Raw genomic sequence first — 23,326 nt, forward strand, 5'->3', positions numbered from 1 at the left:
GTCGATGAAACCTTGAATTCTTTCTAATTACCAGACTGATGCACCAGAGAGCTCACATACGTACCAGCAATGGTGTTAAAGCTTCCTGGGTCAAGTTTAAAGGACAAAGTTAAAACATCCTTCATTTGTGTTCACTTCTCCCTCGCAAAATGAGTGTTAATTCAAAAGCTTCAAAGCCTCTAGCAAAGTTGTACAGTCTGTTCACTGGCTGCACAGGTTAAAACAGGGGATGCTGTCTGAGCTGCAGTTCCTCAATTTCAAAGCACACTTACTGTTGGTCCCCATCCAGAAGTAACAGAGCAGGATTTCATCCAGTTCTAGCAGGAAGAGGCTCCAAAGGCAGCATGATGGGCACTGCGGACAGGAGGTTCTCACCTTCCCTTTTCCAGATGTAGAACCACCGAGCAAGGGTGACAGCCCCAACACATCACATATTTGTTTTTTAGAGGGAAAAAATGCTTTATTTTTTCCAGACAGAAAGTAAGTGGTACAGTCCAGTCTAGTCCTGTCCTCTGCCAGGGCCACAACCTTGACTGGGCAGAGATCAGGCATAGTACTGCAGATTGGCTTTTTTCTTTGCTTGAACCTCCAGGATTCCTTCCATGTAGTCCTCGTGGGTGAGCTCTGTAGCTCCACGACGGAGGGCAATCATCCCCTGCCCAATGACACAGTATTTAGAGAGAGCATGTGAGCGCCACATCAGTTCAAACTAATTACTCCACGCTAGCTTTCACATTTCCCTCCTACCAGTGCTGGCTGCTGTAGAGGAATACTTACCGCTTCAACGCACACAGCCTTGCACTGGGCTCCATTGAAATCATCTGTGCAGCGAGCCAGCTCCTCATAGTTCACGTCGGGGCTGATATGAGCGGGAGAAGGGAAAAAAAAAAGGTCTGAGAACATGTACCAAATAAAAAAAGCAAGGTATAGAGCTTCCTTAAAACCCAACAGTGAGCTCTCAAAAAAAGAGAGCGCCTACCGCTCCACAGTCCTGAGGTACCATCATGAGTGACAAACATAGCCCCAGAAGGCCGTGCCTCTTCCATACCTGACATTCATTTTGCGTGAATGGATCTGCATAATTCTGGCTCTGGCCTCCTCATTAGGCATTGGGAACTCAATCTTGCGATCTAATCGTCCAGAGCGGAGCAAAGCTGGGTCCAAGATATCAACCCGGTTGGTTGCAGCAATCACCTAAGAAGAAGTAGGGTCATCAGTCTGAGGCAGCTGGAGGACAGGCCTCTCCTCCCCAAGGTCCACCAGTCTTCCCTGGACATTGTTTTCCGTCCCCTGCCAGAGCGCCCTGGACCTCAGTAGCATTTTCTGCTAGATCCCAACCTTGACTTGTGTGTTGGGCTGGAAACCATCAAGTTGATTAAGCAGCTCCAGCATGGTCCTCTGCACCTCCCGATCACCAGCCTTCTCACTGTCAAACCTGAGGAGGAAACAAGGGTAAAACTATCAGCGTGAACCTGACCGTTCTGCCCCTATGTTTTGAATCACATAAAAAGACCGGATGACTGCAGTTCACACTCCTTAGCCAATGTCTTCCAAATTCCTCCTTGAAACTACAGGAAGTCCTACCTTGATGAGGAATGTGACTAGAATAACTATCAGCAGCTAAGCCTTATTATGTCCTTAGAGATGAATGGGGCTAATGTTGTCCAGGCCCGGGTAGTAAATGAGGGTGAACATCTCCATGTGCCTGAGGCAGTTACCAGAAAACACTTTTATACAGCAGAAGACCGTCAGATAGATCCCAAGTCTCAAGAACTTCACTTGAACCCAAGGATTGTAGCAACTGCGATCTATCTGTGATCGGCTTTACACTCTGTTTCGGAATATGCATGCTTTACGCTTGGCTTCCCTCACATACACAGGCAAAGGGGGCTGCGAGGCAGCTCCCAAGAGCTTTACAACACAGCCTACATCTCACCTTTTAGTGCCAATGGCATCCAGTTCGTCAATAAAGATGATGGAAGGAGCTTTTTCCTTGGCGAGGGCGAAAGCATCGCGTACCAGCTTAGCTCCATCACCAATGAACATCTGCACAAGTTGTGGACCAGCAAGCTTCAGGAACGTAGCCTGAGAGGTGAGAGGGAATCCTATGCCTCATTTCTCAATAGGATCAGTTCTGAGTACTACAAAAAGCCCTTAATTTAAAACAACCAAGCAAGCAAACAGACATGAAAATCCCAGCCTTTGTAACACCAGTTTGCATGTTTGACCCCTCTCCCCTTCTTTTTCAGGTTCTATTCCACAGCAGCACATGCTTTCAAAGGTTCCTTTTACCTTGGTCTGGGCAGCACATGCTCGAGCTAAAAGAGTCTTCCCTGTTCCTGGAGGCCCGTACATAAGGACTCCTTTGGGCGGCTGTATACCCAAGTTTTCAAATTTCTCCTTATGATTCATTGGCAGAACAATGGCCTCCACGAGCTACAGCAAAATAAAAATACTAATTAATACATAAACCCGTTCTCCTCCACAGACCCATGCTGCCTGCTTTGAGCTGAAGTTCAAAGACTGTTGTCCTCAGTCACATCAGAAATTAAACATAAAGTATCACCTCTTGGATTTGTTTATCCAGCCCCCCGATGTCACTGTACTGCTCTGTGGGTCTCTCATCCACCTCCATGGCTTTCACCCGTGAATCATATTCAGTAGGCAGAGTCTCCAGGATCAAGTAAGAGTCTTTGTTCACCCCCTGTAAACACAAGTCCTTTGCTTTTAACAGGCCCTTCAGATAGCAATTAATAAATAAGCAATCAAAGATTATTCACTAGACCTCAAGGATGCAGGAATAAGCAGCTTTGACATCAGCACTCATTAAATCACCACAGCTTGGCACAGCGGACAACACCACAGCTCATCTAGCACATTTTTCAAAAGAGGGGTCCAATTTACTTATGTTACAAAAGATTGGTTTTAGAAAGCTTACTAGGCGATATCTAAATTTTCAGCACTTAACTGTAATTAACCTAGAGCAGGGTACATTTAGATTAGACATTAGGAAGAAGTTCTTTACAATGAGGGTGGTGAGACACTGGAACAGGTTGCCCAGAGAGGTGGTGGAGGCCCCATCCCTCGAGACATTCAAGGCCAGGCTTGATGAGGCTCCGAGCAACCTGATCTAGTTGAAGATGTCCCTGCTGACTGCAGGGGGGTTGGACTAGATGACCTTTAAAGGTCCCTTCCAACCCAACGCATTCTATGATTCTATGTATAAAGAACACACACGCCCCGAACTTCTTTTCTATACTACAAAGATGACCAAATCCATATCTTTTTATTAAAATTTTAGTATGGAAATTGTCTTGGAGTAATCTGGACAGGTTTGTCTCCTTTCAAAGGGGTAAGATGTACATCATTTTCCGGCCAGCATCATCTCTAACAGTCACAACAGCGTCACTCACCACCAGGTCTCCAGGCTTCAACTTCTCAGCGTCAACCAACCCAATAACAGGCAGGAAATACGTCTGTAGGAAAGAAATCAAAGTAAGCAAAACCAGCCGTACTAGCAGCAGGTCCTTTTCAGAACTCCCCACACCTAGCTGGGCACATGGGTCTCACCTGGCGCGTAGAGGTCTTGATCACAGCACATTTGCCCTTTCTCTGGGAATCCAGGTCGATGTTGGCCCCATCCTCCTCCTGGTCGTTGGGGTCAACATCCAGTAGCTGAAAACCAGAGTGAGACATTTCATGACAACGTGACCAGGGTAGCTGGATGACCCCAGGATTAATGCTTCTAAATTACATGCAGTATGAGAAATAAAACTTCCCATCATCCAGAATCCTAAAAGTATTAAAGCCTTCCCATAAAAATTAATTTCTCCCTCATGAAGCAGCACAGAACAGAGCATAGAAAGACACTATAACATTCAGAACAAAGTGGTAGCTAATGGCACCAATTTATCCTCCCATTACCGCAGCTCACATTAAGCCTTAAGTTCATTAAGTTTTAAAACACTAGTACAAACCAACTCCCTTTTTTTAAAAATAGAAAACTATCAGATTTTTTTTGGCCTATCAGCAAAATTACTGAATTACAAAAAGAATGGGATGTAGTAACAGTGCCGCCGCTTTTCATTCGCTGTGTCACAAGCTTCAGAAAGCACGTACCAAATTTCACGTGCCCAAGCCTATGCTACGCGCGGCTGTGCCAGCCTCTGACCATCACCACTCTGTTATGTACAGATAAGCAGTAGCCAACACTTAAGGAACGACCCAGACAAGTCATGGGCAAGTAAGCGATGCGCACTTCCAGGTCACAAACAAACCAACAGGAAAACCTGGAAGTCCTGGCTCCAGGAGTGTCTCAAACTACTGATGAGTCCCCCTGCCCTTCTCCCTGCTGATATATACTGGGCACACTTCTCACACTGCTGCAGAAGAGTGCACCGCTCTCACCTCAATCACGTTAGAGACAAGGTATGGCAGGGTTTTGTTCACTTTGATCTTCTCACTGTTCTCTTTGATCTTGTCTTTCATGGCCTGAAGCTCATGGGTCACTCTCAGTACTTCACTCTTCATGATCTGGAATCATCATGCAGAAGACAGAAATAGGAATAATATCAGAAGACTAAGGCAAGACAAAATTGATACATTATTCCAAAAGTAAAACATAAGTCTGAGGAAACAGTGGGTATAAAGGAAGACGTAATATAAAAAGAGAAAAAGCCAGCAAATTAGCCAAAAATAGTTAGGAATCAAGGCTACACAGTCCATTCTTGTCTCCAACTAATCAATATCCCTAAATAATTTCTTCCCAGTGTCACTGGATAAACTTAGCCTAATCAATGGATCAGCTTACAGGGTGCTATAGGACCCTGATAAGGGTCATATTAGATAAGGATATGACCTAGATAAGGCAACTGTGTTTTGTTTTTTATTTTTTAATACCTACAGATACGCAGGTAACTAGATATATATGCACGTGTACATGTCTATATGCACCCACATACACATGCTTATCTTAAAGTTATGTTTTGCTGGGTTTAAAGAAGAATTGTTTGCTGTAACACTGAAGTGATGACATGCAATAGCATAGGAACAAACAGCCAGAAAAACCCTAAACTGAAAGTATCACCGTACAGAATCAACCTACACTGAAAGTATGAGCAGGGAATGGCAGAACTGAGGATTGTGTCTACTGAGAGCAGCAGGACTAGCAGCAAAGCAAAGAGAGGTGCCATTTTTATAAGGCTGATCTGTTCCACAAGACCACAGATAGCAAGGCCTACATATAAGAAACAAACATATCAACTGCCTCTGCAGGGGAAAAATACTTTTTGTTCTCCTTAAAAGTAAAATATTCAACACTAGAGTACTATCCACTACTTGTTCCCCACAAAGATAGCCAGGTCCTTTGGAAAACAGCAGAACCCAAAGGACAACTCAGGTTGAGATGGACCTCACAGTGTCTCTAGCTCAATCTCCTGCTCAAAGCACAGTCAGCTGGGGGCTCTTCTCCCTAGGTTACTCAGGGCTTTGCCCAACTGAATCTTGAAAACTTCTAAGGACAGAGACTGTACAATTTCTTTGGAACAACCTGCGCTCACAGTGACAAGGTCATCTTCATATCCCCGTGGAAACTCTTATTTTTTCAATTTATGACCAGTAATTCATGGTCTGAATTAGCCTTAGCCTAGGCTTTGACAAGATACAAAATCTTTCTATAGGGAAAAAAGAAACAAACCAAACATGTATTAGTAGCATGACAGAAACCTCAAATTCCTCCATCGTAATACAATTTTAACTTTTCTGAGGCTTTTACTGCTACTGTGGTCAATGGCTCCATGTCCAGATGGATATAGGTAACAAGTGGGTGTCCCCTCAGGGGTCTGTATTGGGACCAGTACTGTTTAATATTGTCATCACTGATATAGACAGTGGGATCGAGTGCACCCTCAGCAAGTTTGCAGACAACACCAAGCTGAGTGGTGCAGTTGACATGCCTCGAGATGCCATCCAGAGGGACCTGGACAAGCTCGAGAAGTGGGCCCATGTGAACCTCATGCGGTTCAACAAGGCCAAGTGCAAGGTCCTGCAGCTGGGTCGGGGCAACCCCCAGTATCAATACAGGCTGAGGGATGAAAGGGTTGAGAAGAGCCCTGCCGAGAAGGACTTGGGGGTACTGGTGGATGAAAAGCTGGACATGAGCCGGCAATGTACGCTTGCAGCCCAGAAAGCCAACAGCATCCTGGGCTGCATAAAAAGCAGCGTGGCCAGCAGGTTGAGGGAGGTGACCTACTGCTAAGGACCTCTACTACTCTCTGGTGAGACCCCACCTGGAGTACTGCGTCCAACTCTGGAGCCCTCAGCACAAGAAGGATATGCAGCTGTTGGAGCAGGTCCAGAAGAGGGCCACAAAAATGATCAGAGGGCTGGAGCACCTCTGCTATGAGGAAAGGCTGAGAGAGCCTGGAGAAGAGGAGGCTCCAGGGAGACCTTATAGCAGCCTTCCAGTACCTGAAGGGAGCCTATAGGAAAGATGGGGAGGGACTCTTTATCAGGGAGTGGAGCGATAGGAGAAGGGGTAATGGTTTTAAAATAAAAGAGGGTAGATTTAGACTAGATATAAGGAAGACATTTTCTAAGGTGAGGGTGGTGAAACACTGGAACAGGTTGCCCAGAGAGGTGGTAGATGCCCCATCCCTGGAAACATTCAAGGTCAGGTTGGACAGGGCTCTTAGTAACCTGATCTAGTTGAAGATGTCCCCGCTCATTGCAGGGGGGTTGGACTAGATGACCTCTAAAGGTCCCTTCCAACCCAAACTATTCTATAATTCTATGATTCTGCTAACTGTAAGGGAAAACACCTATAATAAAAGACGTTCTGTACTCACCATCCAACAGTAAGTAGATTTATACCCAAGACTAACGTACCCAGTACAGGTGTTTCTCAGTGCTGTCTGGCTGATGCTCACATACATTTTCCTCCCTTTCCTGGTTAGTCCCACAGTTTGAAAGCACACAGTTTGTGATCCCCACTGAAGTGACTGTAGCACCAAATGGTCTCAGGAGAACTGGTTACACCTGAATTGGCTTACATGATTCTGTTTAACAGGGAAATCCAGTCTTATCTAAAGAACTATCCTTTTAAAACTCTCAATGCCTACGCATAATTCTGTGCTGTAGCACATACTTATTCACAGGACAGAACCATTACAGGAGCCAATATGGAATCTGCTACATAAAATGCAAAAAAAAATTAGAAATTTGATTTAATAAAGACAGTTTGGTAAACATTCAAGGAAAACTACACAAAGGGAGGGCACCAATTTCTCACTTATGATGCTTTTACTATAAAACAGAGAAGGTTCCTTTTACTCCTTAATGTATTCTGCAATTTGAAATACGGCACACGTTTATCTTTGCTGTCGTTAAAGAATAAGAAAGTATATCAGAATTACTTACGGAGCCTGAAGCAATAGGATGAAGTTGCTCTGTAGAATTTATGAAATAATTTATCTCAATAATGCTAACATCAAGCAGCAGAGAAACACTTATACTAAAGTTAAATATGCTCTTTTATGTGGAACGGGTCTATCTTAGTACAGGTCTACCCAGGTCCGTCCTATCTTTGTGAATGACCTAGACAAGAGGATGGAGTGCACTCTCATCACATTTGCAGATGGCACCAAATTGGGGGGCACAGTCTCTGTGCTCGATGGCAGGGCTGACACTCAGAGGGACCTTGGGAGACGAGAGGAATAGGCATACAGAAACCTTACAAAATTCAAGGACAAATGCAAAGCCCCGCACCTGGGAAGGAAGAGCATCTTGCAATGACACAGGCTGGCGACTGGCTGGCTGGGGACCCACTCCGTGGAAAGGGGCCTGGGGGTCTCCATGGACAATAAACTGACCAGGAGCCAGCAATGTGCCCTGATGGCAAGGGTGGCAAGCAGCATCCCGGGCTGTGCTAACAGGAGTGTAGCCAGTGGATGGAGAAAAGTGATCAGCCCCCCTTTACCCCAACGCTTGTAAGATCCCATCTAGAGTGCTCTATCCAGTTTTGTGCCTCCCCATACAGCAAAGACATTGATAAACTGGACTGAGTTCAGCATAGGGCCACCACGATGGCCAGGGGGCTGGAGCACAGGCCCTTTGAGAAGCAGCTGAGGGAAGTGGGCTTATTCAGCTGAGAACTACTGGGGAAGGTATCAAGATAACAAAGTCAGACACTTCACAGCAGCGCATGGTGGACAGATGAGATAACAAAGACTGAAACAAGAGAGGTTTAGGCTGTACGTAAAAACAAATCTTTATCCTCATGAGGGCAGTCAAGCAGTGGCACTGAACACCCAGAGAAGTGGCGCAATCTCTGTCTCTAGAGGCTTTCAAAATCCAACTGGACAAAGCCCTGAGCAGCCTGGGTTAGGGCTGACCCTGCTTTGAGCAGCAGGCGGGACTAGACATCTTCCCAAGTTCCTCCCAACCTGAATTACCCAATGATCCTACCTGACCCAGGCCACGGAACAGACTTCCCCCTCCCTGGCCTTTAGCTAAAGCACCCACGGCTCTGCAGAACAACCGTCCCCTCAGCTTCCTCAGGTCCTCGCTCTTTCGGTCTCTCTTCCCTTACCTTGGAGGGTTACCGTTCCTCAACCTACCGTTCCCGACCGAGTTAACTGCATCTTATTTTTCACTGCGCTCGTCTCTGCCGCCATGGCTCCGTTAACCCCCCCCGCCCCGCCTTCCCTTCCCTGGGCACCAGCAGCGCAGGGCTCCCGCGGGGCGGCCCCGCCGCAGGCAGACGGCCCGGCCCGGCCCCGCTCCCGGCCCGGCGGCCCTCGGCCGCTACCTTGATCTCGCTGTCGAGGAGTCGCGTACGCTGCACGATCTCCTCCGTGGACATCTTCAGCACCTCCTCGCCGACGCCATCCTGCGGGAGCACAACGGCAGCGTCACCCTCGGCCCAGCCCGGCCCCGCCACGGCACCCCCGCGCCCGCCGGCGGCCCCCGGCCCCTCACCTCGGACTCATCCCACACCGACGCCATCTTTCCCCCAGCCAGCGAGCGCGCGCACCGCGCGGCGGGTTCCGGGCGGCAGATTCCGCGCTCCCCGCTCGCCCCGGCAGTGGGGCGGCAGGCAGCGGGACAGGCACCCCGGGAGACCCCGCGTCTCCTCCTCTTCCTCGGCGCTCCGCCGCGGCCCCGCCGCCGCCCGCCCAGCGGCCCGGCCGCTCTAACGAATCTGCCGGCGGGGTGAGTGGGGGAAGTAAACCGCCGCGTAGGTCACGTGCCACCGGCCAAATCTGCTGAGTGATGGCCCCGCCGCCATCTTGGTGCGGGGCAGGGGCGGAGCCGGCACCGAGCGCTGCTCCCGTCCCTCCCCGAACCCTCCCCGTTCCACACCCCCCCACCCCCACCCCCGAGCCCGGCGGCGGAGGCAGGCGCGGCGCTTTCCCGGCCATACGCTTTATTACAGTCCATCCCCGTACAGAGGAGCGGGGGAGCGGGGTGGGGGGGGAGTGGGGCCGGGCCGATCCGGAGCCGGCCGTGCGGAGGGGAGGCCGAGGGGGCCCCCGCCGCCCACCCCGGCCCCGCGGACCCACAGGCACAGCCTGAAGGGCCTCGGGGAGCGGCGGGGGGGCCCAGCGGAGCCGGCGGGTCAGACGTAGCCGGGCTTCACCGACAAGCGGCGGCAGTTGGGGCATCCCCGGGTCCCGTTGGTCTGGAGGCACCTGCGAAGGGAAGAGGCGTTTCCGGGGGGGCTCCGTGCCCTGCGGCTGGAGGCTCACCCAGGCCCCCCCCCCCTGCTATTCTGTATATTAAACTCATAACAGAGCTCCCTCTCATCACCGCCAAAGATTTGATCTCTTTTTCTACCCATTCCTCTACAAAAATAAGTTCCAGTACGGATGGAGACAGATCCACAGGGGTCATCGGACACCTCTCACCATCCAGTAGTTTGATCCTAATTCTGGTGTCATTGTGAGGCTGTGTTTTTAAATTCTTAATTTTCAGAACCAAGTGTTTTGTTACACTCATGTTTCTTCTAAGAATAAAATGATGGGACAGACAACTTCCTTCCTGGCAGTAGCACAGTAACAGAGTGAACACCTTCTGCACCTCAGTGTACCTCTAGGCAAGAGAGAAAGCGGGAGCAATTCAGGGGAGAAATCCAAACTGCCCCCGGGAGCGAAGAACTGATTTCCCAAGAGGATTTAAACAAGAATCCTAAGCACCCGCAAGGTGAGGACATCGGTGAACAATCACTTAGAGGACAGAAGTGGGAGCGGGGTGGATAGTGTGGCTGAATCTCACCCTTCAAGGCCATGAAATGCACAACACAGCAATAGGATCCTGCAGGGCACAGGTTAGCTGGACAAAGACCTGGGGAACAGCATAATTAAGACTGTCCTATTCTGGCCGTGAACAGCTCTTTCCTACGACTGATATCATGACAAGGATCTTTAGTACTTCCAGCTCATTACTTTAAGTGGAAGAAGTGGGAGCAAGGCAGGGCCTGGAGCTGGTTGTTCTTCTCCCCAATGGACTCTCCACACATGCCACAGTACAGCTCCATCTCCTCCACGCATTCATGGAACTTCACTACATGGTCACGCAATTCTCGCTGCTGTCCCTTTGTGCGATAGATCCTTTCACAGAGGCAGTGGAGCTTCAGCAGGCCAAGCTGCACATGAAAGGCAGAAACAAAAGTGAACAACAAGGTGAATACACACCAGTAACCAGAGTGGAAACCACCGCAGCCCCATCAGCCAGCTAGAGAAACATTAGCACAGAAAGCTGCCCGAGGGATAGGATCAGTCATAATGACATTTGGTCTCTCAGCACTTCCTGCCATTAACCTACTTCTCTGTATCACAAAAGGGGAGACAGGTTTGAGGCACTCTGCAGCTCTTTCATCAAGATGGTTTTCCTGAGCTATCCATGACATACACGATATTTCACTTCCCTTTGCCTCCAGCCAGCACATAGTTCAGCTGCTGCTCAGGGCAATAATATTTTTCAAGAAGAGACACAATCCTCTAGCACTCTGCTTGTTTAATTCTCCATTTTTACTGCTTCCCACTACCCTTTGTTTCTCCCACTGTGACTCCTCCCTCATTTTTCAGACTTGCACACTGATGATCATCTGTGCAACTGCCCACAACGACATGCTTCACATAAAAGCAAGTCCCAAGCATTCACTGGTTAATACGGACACATTAATAAGCAATAACAAGTCTGGATATTTCAGTGCTTGCCACTTTAAGTTGCCTGACAGAAGACTACGGACAGTGCTGAGGAGAAGCTGTAGGATCCTACCTTGTTCCCTAGTCCCTCTGCCAGCTCCTGTGCCTTTTCAATGCTTTCCAGAGCCTGTGAATGGAGAGCATGCATCATCAGTTCTCAGTCTGATAGATCAAAACCAGACTTGTACAAATGCCCCATGGGAGTTACTAAAAGAAAGAGGTAAAGAGGGACAGAGTAGAACTTGGATAAACAAGCATCACTGCAACTCTGGAGATGCAAGATAGCTGTCTGGCAGATTTCCCTCCCCTCCCAAAAGTACATCCATAAGAAAAGCTTGCTTTCTGAAAGACCACAAATAATCCAAGAGCTACATTTCTGTTCCAGCCATACAGTACAAAGTAGAGGTATGATGTTGTCAGACACTGCTGTTTCCAAGCAGAGAGAGTAGAGACTTATTTAAACTCATTCACATATGCTCATTGGGGTTGGGATGAATCACAAGCCAAGCGAGCCTTTCCCCCATCCTACTCTATAGGCTCAATAATCATTGGGCAACTCCAAGAGGGGAGGAAAGAGATCAACACCACCAACACACCACGCTCTTCCATTTTTTCCCCTGCTATTCATACATTCACTTTGTCCTACCTACACATGATGTAGGAGTGTACTGCTATCCATATCCATCTTTTTCAATCTGAAGGAAAAGTATTTAGCATAGCAGCTGTCATACCAAATGAGTCCCTACTTTCCCCTAGATGCCACGGTGTTCCTCACTGTTCTCATCAACAGTCTCTGTTTTCCAGAACTACTGAAATATGCTTCAGATTTGTCCAAGGGGAAGATGATGTCTCCCTTGTGATGCAGTAGTTTTCAGGAGGAACATTATAAAATTTCTACCCTATAATTTGTCATTACTGCTGTTCTAGGAGAAGAGGACTAGAGGAGATGAAAGAATGCACTTTAAATACAGGGGGATGGCATTTGACCTGTGGTGGCTGCAACAACCTAGGATAATGAGCTTGTAGAAAAGGGAAGGCTAGCAGGTACAACATAACTGAGAGCTGTGCCTAGGAAGAGTGACTCTGTACTGGAAAACACTGAAATTAATGACCGTGACTAAGAATCAAAGTGAAGCATATGGGGTCAGGGAAGAGATGCTGAAAAGTCCAGGGGACAGTTTGTCAGGAATATGAGGTTGCACAAGAGTTTGGGCAAGCAGGTTGTGACAGCAGCCTGGGAGGATCTGCAATAGTATTGACTATAGGCAAATGAAAGAAAATGGACTAACTGGCCAAGGAGACCAGGAAGATGAAGGAAGCTAGGACAAGAATAGGGAATCTGCAAGTGGAAAGTTAGCAAACTGCTTTATTTGGTAACTGATATTGGGGCAAGTAGCATGAGGAATGGAAACTGGGACTGCCAAGTTGAAGGGCAGGCTTGGGTGGAGTATTCAGGGCTGTGACATTTGAGGAGGTCACATTTGGGGCAATGGTGGGTTCCTGACCCATCAGGGCTGACTTCCTCCTAATGCCTGGAACAGAATACAAGATTCATGTATTCGTTCTCTTCTTTTGTGGGTTTTGGTGAGATTAGGACTCTGCACAAAGCCCTCACCAGGCTCTCACAGGTGAGAACTGCTCGTGATATCAAAGGGTGGCAATGGCTGGAGGTGGGATCAGCGGATGCAGGGATTTGATGAGTGCTCTGAATATTCTCTTATGTAGAGGCATACCTGCTGTGTCCTGTCCCATTCCTTTGAATATAAGGTATGAGTCTGGGAAGGGATTACACTGAGTAAAGTTTTTAAGTCCACAGTTTCTTCTTCCATTGCAAACATAGTGTTTATTTACTGAGATTGCAAGGTGTATCTCACCCAACCGATTCCCCGCTGTAGGCAACTCAGATGCTGACAGCACCCTGAACTTGTCTTTTCTGATGGTGACATACTTGATTTCCTAATACCTGGGATGCTTCACTTGAGCTAAAATTCTTTGTGTCTTGTTTGAGTGATAAGAGTGAATCTTCATCATATCTACATCCAAACCAGCATCCTTATGTGGCACTGTGCAGGCATTCCAAGTTGTTCAGCACTAGTTCAAGGCTAACCTTTGAGCATATCATTCTGCAGCCCAGTAATGTTTCTGCAGTGCAATCTGCTGGATCTAGTGCAATCTGGATTTTAACACACATACACTGCCTAAGTGTTTTAAAAATAAGTAACGTCACCCCCCTTATACTATATTGACTGGTTGTCTATTCCCAAATGTTTTTCGGCTCTCATTTCTCTGTTTCACATCACCTTTTATGTACCTTCACAGTTTCTCTAGGAATTTGATGCCACATTTGTCTGCAAAGCACACGGTGGAGCTGTAGAGCTGTCTAAACATCATCACTATCACAACAACGAGCTTAGTCATATAGCTAAAAAGCAGGCAGTGGAATCTATTTCAGAGCATAAGCTGATTGCCTACAACGTCAGGAGCAGGCTTCCTTCCCTCAGTGCTGGTTCCTCAGGGTAGTGCTTAAAGTCATCAGGACTGACTAATGAGGCCAATCTGGAAGTTAGCAGTCTGACTCAGAATGGGGATTAGTAACGAATTCCTGGCTGAGAGGGACCATTCAGAGAAATGTAACTGTACAAGCAACAGACCCTATTGGTAGAACCAAGGGTTACAGGTCTGTACCATGCTGTGATGGGCATATGGGTCAGAAAAAAGACTGTATGCGCTAATTTTGTCTAACGAACTTCTGTAGAAACAAGTTTGTAACTGACCTTGTCCAGCTCCTTCTGGATCATCCAGCACTTAGTCACTCCTAGCAGCACCTGGATCAGGCCCAGGCGGTTTCCAATCTCTGTCATGATGCTCATGGAAGAATCATACCGAGGAATGGCCGTCTGCAGAAGCAAGGGGGAAAACACATGTTTTGCTATGGCTTGCTTTTCCCACCCTCTTGCTATCCCCTCTGTCCTTCCTGGCAGGAAAGAGCTGTACCTGCACGTCTTTGCGACTGCGGTGGATATCTGCAAAGCACAACAGACACAGTGCTTGCAGAGGCCGGTCACCATGCTGCAGGGCAATCTTCATGGATTCCTGAAAGAAATAGTCTTCGGTCAGTAAGAGCTTGCTCCTTGTTCAAAACAGCAAGGCTGGGACTGCGCACTCCAGTCACTGAAAAGTCAGCTCCAAAGAAACGGCACAATCTTTTTAAGGCAAGTAAAGCCTTGTCCACATATTCCCAACCAAGGGCCATTCATAGACCCAAACTTTTGAGGCTCCCCGGGGTGCTGAAACCACAGCTCTTAAGACTGGGAGGCAGCAGGAACATCTAGAGTCAAGCGCGAATGCCATGGTATCTCTCTTCCTCCCAATCCTGTAGGCAAGATCCCCCTGCAGAGACCTCTGACAGCTCTGCATCTGCCTGCACCCTATACCTCACAGCAGTCCATAGCATCTGCCAAGCGCCCCAGCTTCCGATAGGCCACGGCCATGTGATACTGGCTCATTGCACGGTACTTCAAGCTCCAGCCCGTTCCATAATCATTCACCAGCTCAGCTGCTTTACATGGGAAGAACAAGGCTTTCTCGTAGTCCTGTAAGGCAGACAAGCAGCAGTTACAGCCAAAATAAAGAAAAAAAAAAAAAGAGGAAAAAAAAGCAACCATTTTTTATTTACTAACTGCAACAGCTAGCAGATTTCTGTACACCTTTCAACTCCTGCTGTTCCTCTTCCACATGCCGTATTTCACTAGATGTTTTCACTGGATATCAAACTGTGGGAGGTAGAATTGCCATATACTAAATTCATATTACTCTCTGGGTTCAGGACACTGGGGCAATGATACAGCAAATGGATTTTATATAATATGCCCTTGGCTTTACTCTGCAGGAACCATTTACCCTCCTCTGTAACCAAAGGCTGAAAACTTTCTCTGCTCTTACATCATCTCTGCTTTCAACATCTACATGGAGCCCTCATGTTCTCCATATGGTGAAGTCAGGATCTCAAAGAGGCTGGTTATCCATCATTGCAGGAAAGAGGAACAAAGAATCATGGCCTCACCAAATCCACAATAAGCAATGATATAACATATTTTAATTTTTCAGCACCTTCCTGCATTAAAAGTGTTTTAGAAAGAAATTTTATTTTTACAATAAGTATGTAAAACTATAATCTAAATATCTAAAACCATTCTCAAGTAAGTTACATGAGACTGCAGAAATGAAAAAGTCGTCATATTTTCTAATTTTGCAAGATGCACAAAGGAAACAACAACTTTTAAAATTTCCTTTCTCCCTAAAAGTACCCAGCACAATGTGCTGTTTTTTTTTTTTTTTTTTTTGGTATTATGAGGGAAGCTTACTGATAGTTTTCAACACTTCAGTTGGTGAGTCTTCCATTAGTGACAAAAATCAAGACTTTGTGAGGAAAACCTATTTGTTGCTGTTTGTAATAGAAGTTAGAACTGCCAAAGCACCCCCACCCTCAGTTCCTGCCTGGTTTTGATCATAAAAATAGCTATTTGCCCGCAATAGTGGTAGAAATAGAGAATCCATGAGTTCTGGCTGCCAGCCCTCTGATGTGATTTTCTTTGAAGCTAAGTTTGATCTTTTCAACACACAGGAATATTCACAGCTGCTTCTGCTGTGCTGTATAAACATTACACTAATCCTCCCATCCTTACTGTGAAGGAGAATACTCGATGATGATTTTACAATGAAGAGATTTTAGCTTACGACGCTTTCTCAGTACTTCACTTTCTATATCAAAGAAATAAGGTGAAATTCACACCATTTCCAGTTCTTTCCTGAATCCATCAATCACCCTCCATCGCTTAGGTTACCGCACCTTTATCTGGGCGTAGAAGTTCCCGAGGCTGCAGCAGACTCGACACTCCAGCATCTTGTCATCATTGTTGTGGGCGTAGCGTAAAGCTTTCTCAAAGCACTCCAAAGCCTTCTGGAAAATGCTGAGGCCCAAGAAGGCATTGCCCATGCTGAGGCTCACCTGGCCATTCAGCTGCAGGCTCACGGTGGTACCCTGCATGTTCAGGCACGTCTTACAGTACGAGATGGTTTTCTGGAATTCACAGAGTTTCTCATTGCTGCGAGCCAGGTTTAGGTAGCTCTCTGTAAGGTAATCCGGGTCTTCCAGCTCCCGTGCTGTGTCAATCTGTACCACTGCAAACTTTAAGTAGAAAAGACAGTGTTTATAAAAGTGTGTGGTTTATTTAAATACAGCTCAAACACCCACAGAGGAGCACCCTGTACTGGAGAAGTGGCTCATCTCTGAGCAGGGCAGGGAAATCCAGCAGCGCGGACTGAGAAACGTCATATATGTTGGGCAGTTTTCTGGTAGTTTAAGAGGCATATGAGCAGTCTAAGAAACCTCTCCCTCTCTCCACACAGTCTCTGGGGCAAGGAAGATGAACTAGTCTGGTGGTTAGTGGAAAAAAGCTGTTAAATGGCCCTAAAGAGAAGCAGGTGAAGCAGGAAACATCTAACACAATGCAGCTCTGCTTTCGTTCACTCGGTTTAATTTATTTCACTTTCTCTGGAATTCTTGAGATATTAAAGTGCTCAATTAATAAAAGAAAGTAAGCTACTTCTTTCATCAATTTTCTTTACCAACAAATTGCAGTCTTGACAGTTTTTGCTCAATAAGCTTCAGGATTCGTTGCATACAGTTCTCTTAAATGATTTGAAGTCTCTTTCTTTTAGACTGCAAACACTTCTGAGCAGTGGCTCTTCTGTGTTTTGTGATGAACCAAGCCCATTGCTGGCTTGAATTAATACCAGTAGCAAAGGTAAATATTTAGCTATTTCCTCAGTATGTGTTTTCATTAGAGATTATCAGTTAGATTTATGGATAACAATTGCTAAGGGAATCAATTACTTCTTTTTTGTATAGTGGCAATACATAATAATTTAAGCTACTAGAACATTTTACATTCTTCACAAAATAAAAAAACCCACCCCAACCATAAATTGTGTATTTTTGGGTATATATATTCTCAGTTTCCTTAGCACTTCAGGAAAGCTGCTATGTGGACCCTGTAATGTGCATTAGCTCATGCTTCCCCACATTCCCTTACCTTTGTACAAGTTCTTCATTATTTCCTGATTGCCACAGCCTCTTTCCTTGGTGTGAAGTAATTTTTCTCTCCATAAGAGCTTGAGCCATCATAGCCCTTCCTAAATCACAGTTAATTTCATGCCTTTAATTCAGACCCCGTTTCTCCTGTCATTTCCTCTCTCAATGGTTTATTGCTAAAGTTCTCCTTCCTCTTGATCACTCAGGGTATAAAATCAGTTTCACTTATGTCGTTTTTCCTTCTTAATACTGGGAAGAAGTAAAATTCACCTACTCTGATCCCACTTGCTGCTCCCTTCTCAGGTAAGAAATTAAGGTTCAAGTATACTGATCCCACTCCTTTGCCTGTTTCTTTTCCGTGAAGCCCTCAGTGTTTCCTTCAGGTAGCCACATCTTACTTCTTTTGCTTTTCTCTTCCCTTATCAGTCTGTTGTTTCTGCCATCATCTAATTCCACATCACTTATCAGAATTGTTTTTCTTCAAATGTTTTCCCAGGATATTAATAACCCTCTCTTCTTCTTCATCCTAAGTATTTGGTTTTAAGATAGGGCTTTGACATGTGCATGGGTTTACTAGTAAGATATGCCTCCCCCCCATTCTAAACAGAGCTAGCAAAACCATTTTAATGTGATGTGGGTACCCCCTTCATTTTGTCCTAAATGCTGAATGATTACCAGGCTAGTAAAAGGCAACCAAAAACATCAGGACAAGAATATCAAGGCCCTTTAGCAAGACCCTATTTCTTAACACTATTACAACATCCTCTTGCCTTGGTCTTCCAGATTCCTGAGTCACCCTCCCAAATAGTGCCTGCTGCTCTCTGTATGCCTCCTGTTACTTCTCAGATCCACGCCATCAGCTTCTTTTTGTTCATTTAATCCAACACGTTTATCCTCATGCTCTTGAAATGTAACTTCAGCTTCTTTTTTACCACTCTTCCATCAAGCTCGATATCCTTCTTGGTTCTATACTGTCCTGACAATTGGGACCCCCTCTCTGACCTCAACTGTCAGACTCCTCCTGGAACGTCTCTCAACCCCCCTGCCAAAAAAGCATCCTTTCCCCTCTTAAGTAGCCCCCTTGCAAACAAATAATTGTAATAAAAATCAACATAAGATCTATATTAGCTATCAAACAGCAGTTGAACAACAAGGTAACAGATTTGTCTCCACAAGACTGCTGCTTATTCTACAGAATCCACTTCAAAATCTTTTTACACTGACATACACACTGTAAACAGCTTTAAGTGGAGCAAAGGCCCTGTTTTCATACCTTTTCCTGAAGACTGATAACATGGTGTGCCTGTATGTGGGGAATAAATCATGAAAGATCCCCATGATTAACTGGAGAACCTTAATAACCTGCGAATCCTGAGGGACCAGACCCAATGAAAAGTAGCATTCTGTGTATCTTGTGGGCTGGAGCTATTGGTTAATACAGTGATTACGGCAACCCAGAATTTGCACTTAATAGCTGGTATGTTCTGCTATGTACAAAATAAACCCCCCGATTTCACATTCTAATCTCCAGCCACTCTCCGTAGTAGGTGCAACACAATGGCATGCATTCATCTCCAATTTGCCTTACCTTCAGCATATCTTTGTATCTGCCCATCTCTGCATGAGCAGTGATGAGGCAACCCAAAACCCGAAACCTGCCAGCAGGATCCGCAGACTTCTCCAAAACCCTCATCCAGACTCGCAAGGCCTTTTCGGTCTGATTAGACTGGTAAAGATGGAGTCCTTTCTCTATCTGTTGCTTTGTCTGGTCCTGACCCATCTCCCATGCATTAAAAAGCCTCATACACTAACCTCTAAGGACAGCAAAAAGGAAATGCATAGAAGAGAACACAGCATAAAATGCCCTAATAGAGGAGGGCAAGTTGTGTGCTCAGAAGGCTTGGAGCCATAGAAGCCCAGCCATGGCAGGGGGCTTCAGCTGTGGTAGGCAATGGCAAGAAGCGGTTGCTCAGCACTGAAGGTAGAATCCCAAATCCACTAGGCAAATGTCTTGCATGCTAGGACTCCAGCAGTGCCTTTGCCTGTCCAGTCCCATAAACAAAGAGGAAAAGCACAACAGGGAGAGAAAGACAAAAATCCCAAGCGACAGGAGTGAAACTCAATCTGAGCAGCCAGTGCTGGTCTCCTCCCCATTGGCTACAGCTGCGCCTGCCAGTCTGGCTCACATGGCTCCCAGGAATGCTAGTCAGGCTCCCCAGCTCCCAAGGTCACGGCGAGCCAACTGCCCACCCCTGCCCACCAGTATGCAGCTTATAAATACCCCAGGGAGAGACAATCAGCAGCAGTCACAGGGATGTCTCAGTTGTCTCCTTCCTCTCTCTCTGGCCACCCCCTTTCACAAGCACTGGTGGTGGTGGGATAGCTTGGGAGGCAGCAGCCTCAGCTTGGATAGTCGCTTTAAGAACAATATATGCCTTAAAAAGTAAGGTATGAACTAGAAGGCTCCAGCATTTACACACATGTAGTATTATACTTGCAACAATGTGCCTGATACTTTGCCAGGCATAAACTTCAGGCTCCCTTTTGAGGACCTCAGCTGGAAATATGGATTGTTTCTGTGGCCAAAGGTCAGCTCTGTCACAGATTTGCTGCAAATATAGCACTGACTACTTAATTTCAGGGACAACAAGAAGCTAACCATCCTGAAAAGACTCTGTTCATGACTGACTGTTGCTCACTGTCACCTCTGACAGTCCTCCAAGGGTTTTCAACAGAAGGTGTCAAAGGCACTGCTGAAGTTCTGCATCCAGAACTTGCTGATCTTTTACAATGAATAACAATAATGACCCAAAGCAACAGATTTCTGCACCTTCTGATTGCATAAGAGGTTAGCCCAATTAGAAGATAGCTTTAACTCTCCTACACACCTTTGAAAGAGTAAAAGTTAGACTGGTTCCTCTAGGAGTCAGGTTTCATGACCCCATTGATGTACTGCATTTGTAATGGGTGCAGTACTGGTTATCTATAGATTTACTCTGTCCTTCAGAAGAAGAGATACCAGACTTGGGGGGTTGGAATGCCTCAGGGACGTCTAATGTTTTTCATATACAGAAGTCCCAGATACCTGTTTTTTGTGAGCCTTTTACAGGCCAAAGAGAAGAAACGACAATCCAGCATTTCAAGAGACCCACATGCAGAACCAAGCATGCCTCCAGCTGCCTCCCTGCTTCTGTGTGAACTTGGTGGCCGTTCTTCCCCATGCAAAGGAAAATACCAACAGAATCATCTCACAGGCCACCAGTTGGACCATCCTGGCCTATGTCATGGCTCCCTAAGGAAACAAAACCCCAAGGGAACCTTCCTGAGGTAATAACATTAAGGAAAGCAGAACACAAAAGAATAAGGAACCACAGTCTACCCAGATGCTTTACATCATAGCAGTCATGATCTTAAGAGATCCTGTCCATACCTTTATCCAAAATTTGCTCAGAAAAATCTTTTAAAAAGAAAAGAATTTTAAATGGTAGAAAAGTCTTGCTACAATCAGACCGCTTCTCTTTTGTGAGCTTATATACTTTATGATATTTGCATTATTTAATGTAGCATCGTTTTTCAGAGCAGTAATGTGCTAGATGATGTTTCAGCATAGACTCTGTGTACTCTCAAACTTTGGAAGTAGAAACTGGGGAAAAATCTACAGAAGGCTGAAGAAAAATAACGCTGAGGTACAGCTGGTTAATGTGCAAAAATCACTTCAGCAGCACTGTTAAAATTATTGTCTAGGTACTTTATAGATTTTAGGGCACCCATTAAAGTCCGATTCAGAATTAAAAAACAGTCTCTCCTCCCTGCAGTAATTCTTGTGTCATTAAAAAAAAAAGGTCTCTCATCCCTGCAGCAATTCTTATGTGTCCCTCTGGAGGTGGGTGGTGGAACGTACACAAGATGGAGAAGACCAGTCCCCATGGAAAACTCTGATAATGGTGATTTCTGGACTTGGAGAAGTTAAGAGGCCAGGGAAAGCAACCATTGTAGTCTGCTACATAACAGAACCAAGCCAGGACTCAAGAAGGGGGAAAACAAAAATCACATCATTCTTTGCTGGAGCAGACTACTTTGCAAAATTAACCTCCACAAGTAACCTTCCTGTAACTCAAACTCATCTGATGGTTTTGGACCAGTTCACCAAACCACTGTTCCCCTCAATATCCACTCACATGCCACAAAGAATAGACAAAGTGAGAAGAGGATGCTTTGCAGACTGACAAAACCCATCTAACAGGAGGCAAATGATCCGTCTTGCATTTTGTTGATCACACTGTACTTCCTTGCTTTCGAGTTCTCCTACGAAACAGTGCTTAGTCTCTTAAGAATCAACTCACATACTGAGATTTAGTACCCTAGTAAAATAAGGGCTAGATCCATCAAGCTCAAATTGGTCATTTTCAAAAAACAGAAACATACTGATATGGAATATACCACTCTGAGCCCAATGCCTAAATAAGGAGGGGTAAACGGGTAGAGTCACCAAGACACTGACTAGCTGTATTGCTTTGAGAAAATAATGGCAGAGGGATCATCAGCCTGTGGCTCAAGATAGCTCTAGTTTGTACAAGATTCAGGTATAGCTTCTACAGTAAGTGATCCACAGTTTCTTCTCAGGAACTAAAATAAGTAAGCCTGCAAGGTGCACGGAAACACCAAATTAGGGAATCTCACCTGTCATGCAGCAGAGCTATATGTGCAGCGTAGCTAATCACATAGTCACTTCTTCAGAGTGACCACACTGAGCTGCTTGTCCTCCTCCCCACTGCTCTTCATAATGTATCCCTGGTGACTCCTGGCCATATGAAGACAGCAGAACATAGCTGGTAAAGTCAGGAAGAGTGGAGTCAAAACAAGTAGTGAAAGGTGGAGGTGGATATGAGAGGAAAAAAAGTTTCTTCTAAAACATTCAATATCAGGACTTAATCTACAGGTTTGTGTATTTCCTATTGATGTTGATAAATACAACAACTCATGTGAAATGCTGATTATTTTTAGAGATAATTACACTGGCTCTTATTTGTAGTTTAATTGTCCACTGGCTTGTGCTGGCCTTTTAAATTAAAGAAAAAACCTTCAAAGAATAAAAAAGCCACCTACTCAGAGGGATCTAGTATCAGTTCTGTAAGTCGCAACTGAGAGAGCTTTGACTACTTTGATTGCAAGATGAGGCTAGCCAACTTTTTGCACAAGCAGGAATCTTCCATCCTGCTTTTTCCAACCCCTTTTTCTGATTCAATTGTTTCTCTCCATCCTTCACCTCCGAGACATCTGAACTGAAATCTCTCCAGCCTCCCTTCTCAACAGCTGCAAATTAACTTTGGGGATCCCAGCATACTCTGCAACAGGTGGCTCAGTGCTTCGCTTCGCAATTGGTGCACTGCAGGGAAAGGAATGCAGCACTGAATCCTGATGCTTGCAAGTGCTCTCACATTTACAATCATGTAGGAAGTAATGGGGTGAACAGAGTATGCCAGATAACAGAGGAAAAGGACGCAGAGGAGAAACATAGCTGCCCTGAAAATGCTTGCAGTCTCTGAGACGCGAGACAGCAGAGGGAAGGAGTAACATCACTGAATTTTAGGAGCTTTCAGAAATGTGTCAAAGTCATGGCCATTGTGGTACTTTCCTTCTGAGAAAGGCAATATTAGCGTCAAACTCATGGCAAGTTTCTAAAATAATTATACTCTGCCTACCCCAATTTTATTTTTTTTTTTAACAACTCAATTTTATTTCAAATGATTAACGTATCTGAGTTCTAAAAGCAAAGCAGGTAACTTTTGCTTATCACAAAAACTGAGTAATCCCAACCCATTTGGAGTTTCCCTGGGGACTGCAGATACCTTCACGTTGCAGAACTAGGATAGGTTCAGCAAGCTTGGCCACGTTCCTGGAAGGGGTAAGGAAGCAGTGGCAGGTATGGGGCTCTTTGGAGCAGTATGAGCTATCTAATGCCTATCTAATCCCTCACACCACTATGCACACATACTGCTCCTGTATAGCTGAAGTCTGGTGCTATGCC

The 23,326-nt window shown here is 45.8% G+C and overlaps 3 protein-coding genes across 6 annotated transcripts in view; all 3 read right to left on the reverse strand.

Moving 5' to 3' along the window:
* Nucleotides 1–21: 21 nt before the first annotated feature.
* Nucleotides 22–9,196, reverse strand: PSMC3 (proteasome 26S subunit, ATPase 3). The gene is made up of 12 exons (XM_063332081.1): nt 8,977–9,196; nt 8,807–8,887; nt 4,408–4,533; nt 3,571–3,675; nt 3,414–3,476; nt 2,567–2,704; nt 2,293–2,436; nt 1,937–2,085; nt 1,339–1,435; nt 1,049–1,194; nt 778–859; nt 22–655 (listed from the first exon to the last, which is right to left on the reverse strand). Exons 1-12 carry the CDS (start codon nt 9,001–9,003, stop codon nt 545–547), a joined length of 1,269 nt encoding a protein of 422 aa, XP_063188151.1. The 5' UTR covers nt 9,004–9,196; the 3' UTR covers nt 22–544.
* Nucleotides 9,197–9,406: 210 nt separating this feature from the next.
* Nucleotides 9,407–20,568, reverse strand: RAPSN (receptor associated protein of the synapse). Of its 2 annotated transcripts, none has more exons than XM_063332083.1 (8): nt 18,887–20,568; nt 16,213–16,392; nt 14,639–14,797; nt 14,199–14,297; nt 13,979–14,101; nt 11,278–11,331; nt 10,443–10,642; nt 9,407–9,689 (listed from the first exon to the last, which is right to left on the reverse strand). In XM_063332083.1, the coding sequence occupies exons 1-8, from the start codon at nt 19,100–19,102 to the stop codon at nt 9,617–9,619; spliced, it is 1,104 nt and encodes a 367-aa protein (XP_063188153.1). In that variant the 5' UTR covers nt 19,103–20,568; the 3' UTR covers nt 9,407–9,616. The 2 variants fall into 2 exon arrangements, with proteins under 2 accessions (XP_063188153.1, XP_063188152.1); XM_063332082.1 differs by having other exon boundaries at nt 16,054–16,392; nt 18,887–20,009.
* CELF1 (CUGBP Elav-like family member 1) overlaps nt 16,257–23,326 on the reverse strand; it is a 68,071-nt gene continuing 61,001 nt past the window's right edge. The window contains exons 15-16 of one of the 3 annotated variants that reach the window (XR_010070694.1): nt 21,979–22,099; nt 16,257–16,392 (exon numbers count right to left, since the gene is read on the reverse strand). The gene's annotated coding sequence lies outside the window, so the exon portion shown is untranslated. Of the gene's footprint in view, nt 16,393–21,978; nt 22,128–23,326 lie in introns of all 3 variants that reach the window. The other 2 variants (XR_010070693.1, XM_063332063.1) reach the window with 2 other exon arrangements.

The sequence above is a fragment of the Chroicocephalus ridibundus genome, chromosome 4 (assembly GCF_963924245.1).
Source record: "Chroicocephalus ridibundus chromosome 4, bChrRid1.1, whole genome shotgun sequence".
Classification (NCBI taxonomy): Eukaryota; Metazoa; Chordata; class Aves; order Charadriiformes; family Laridae; genus Chroicocephalus; species Chroicocephalus ridibundus.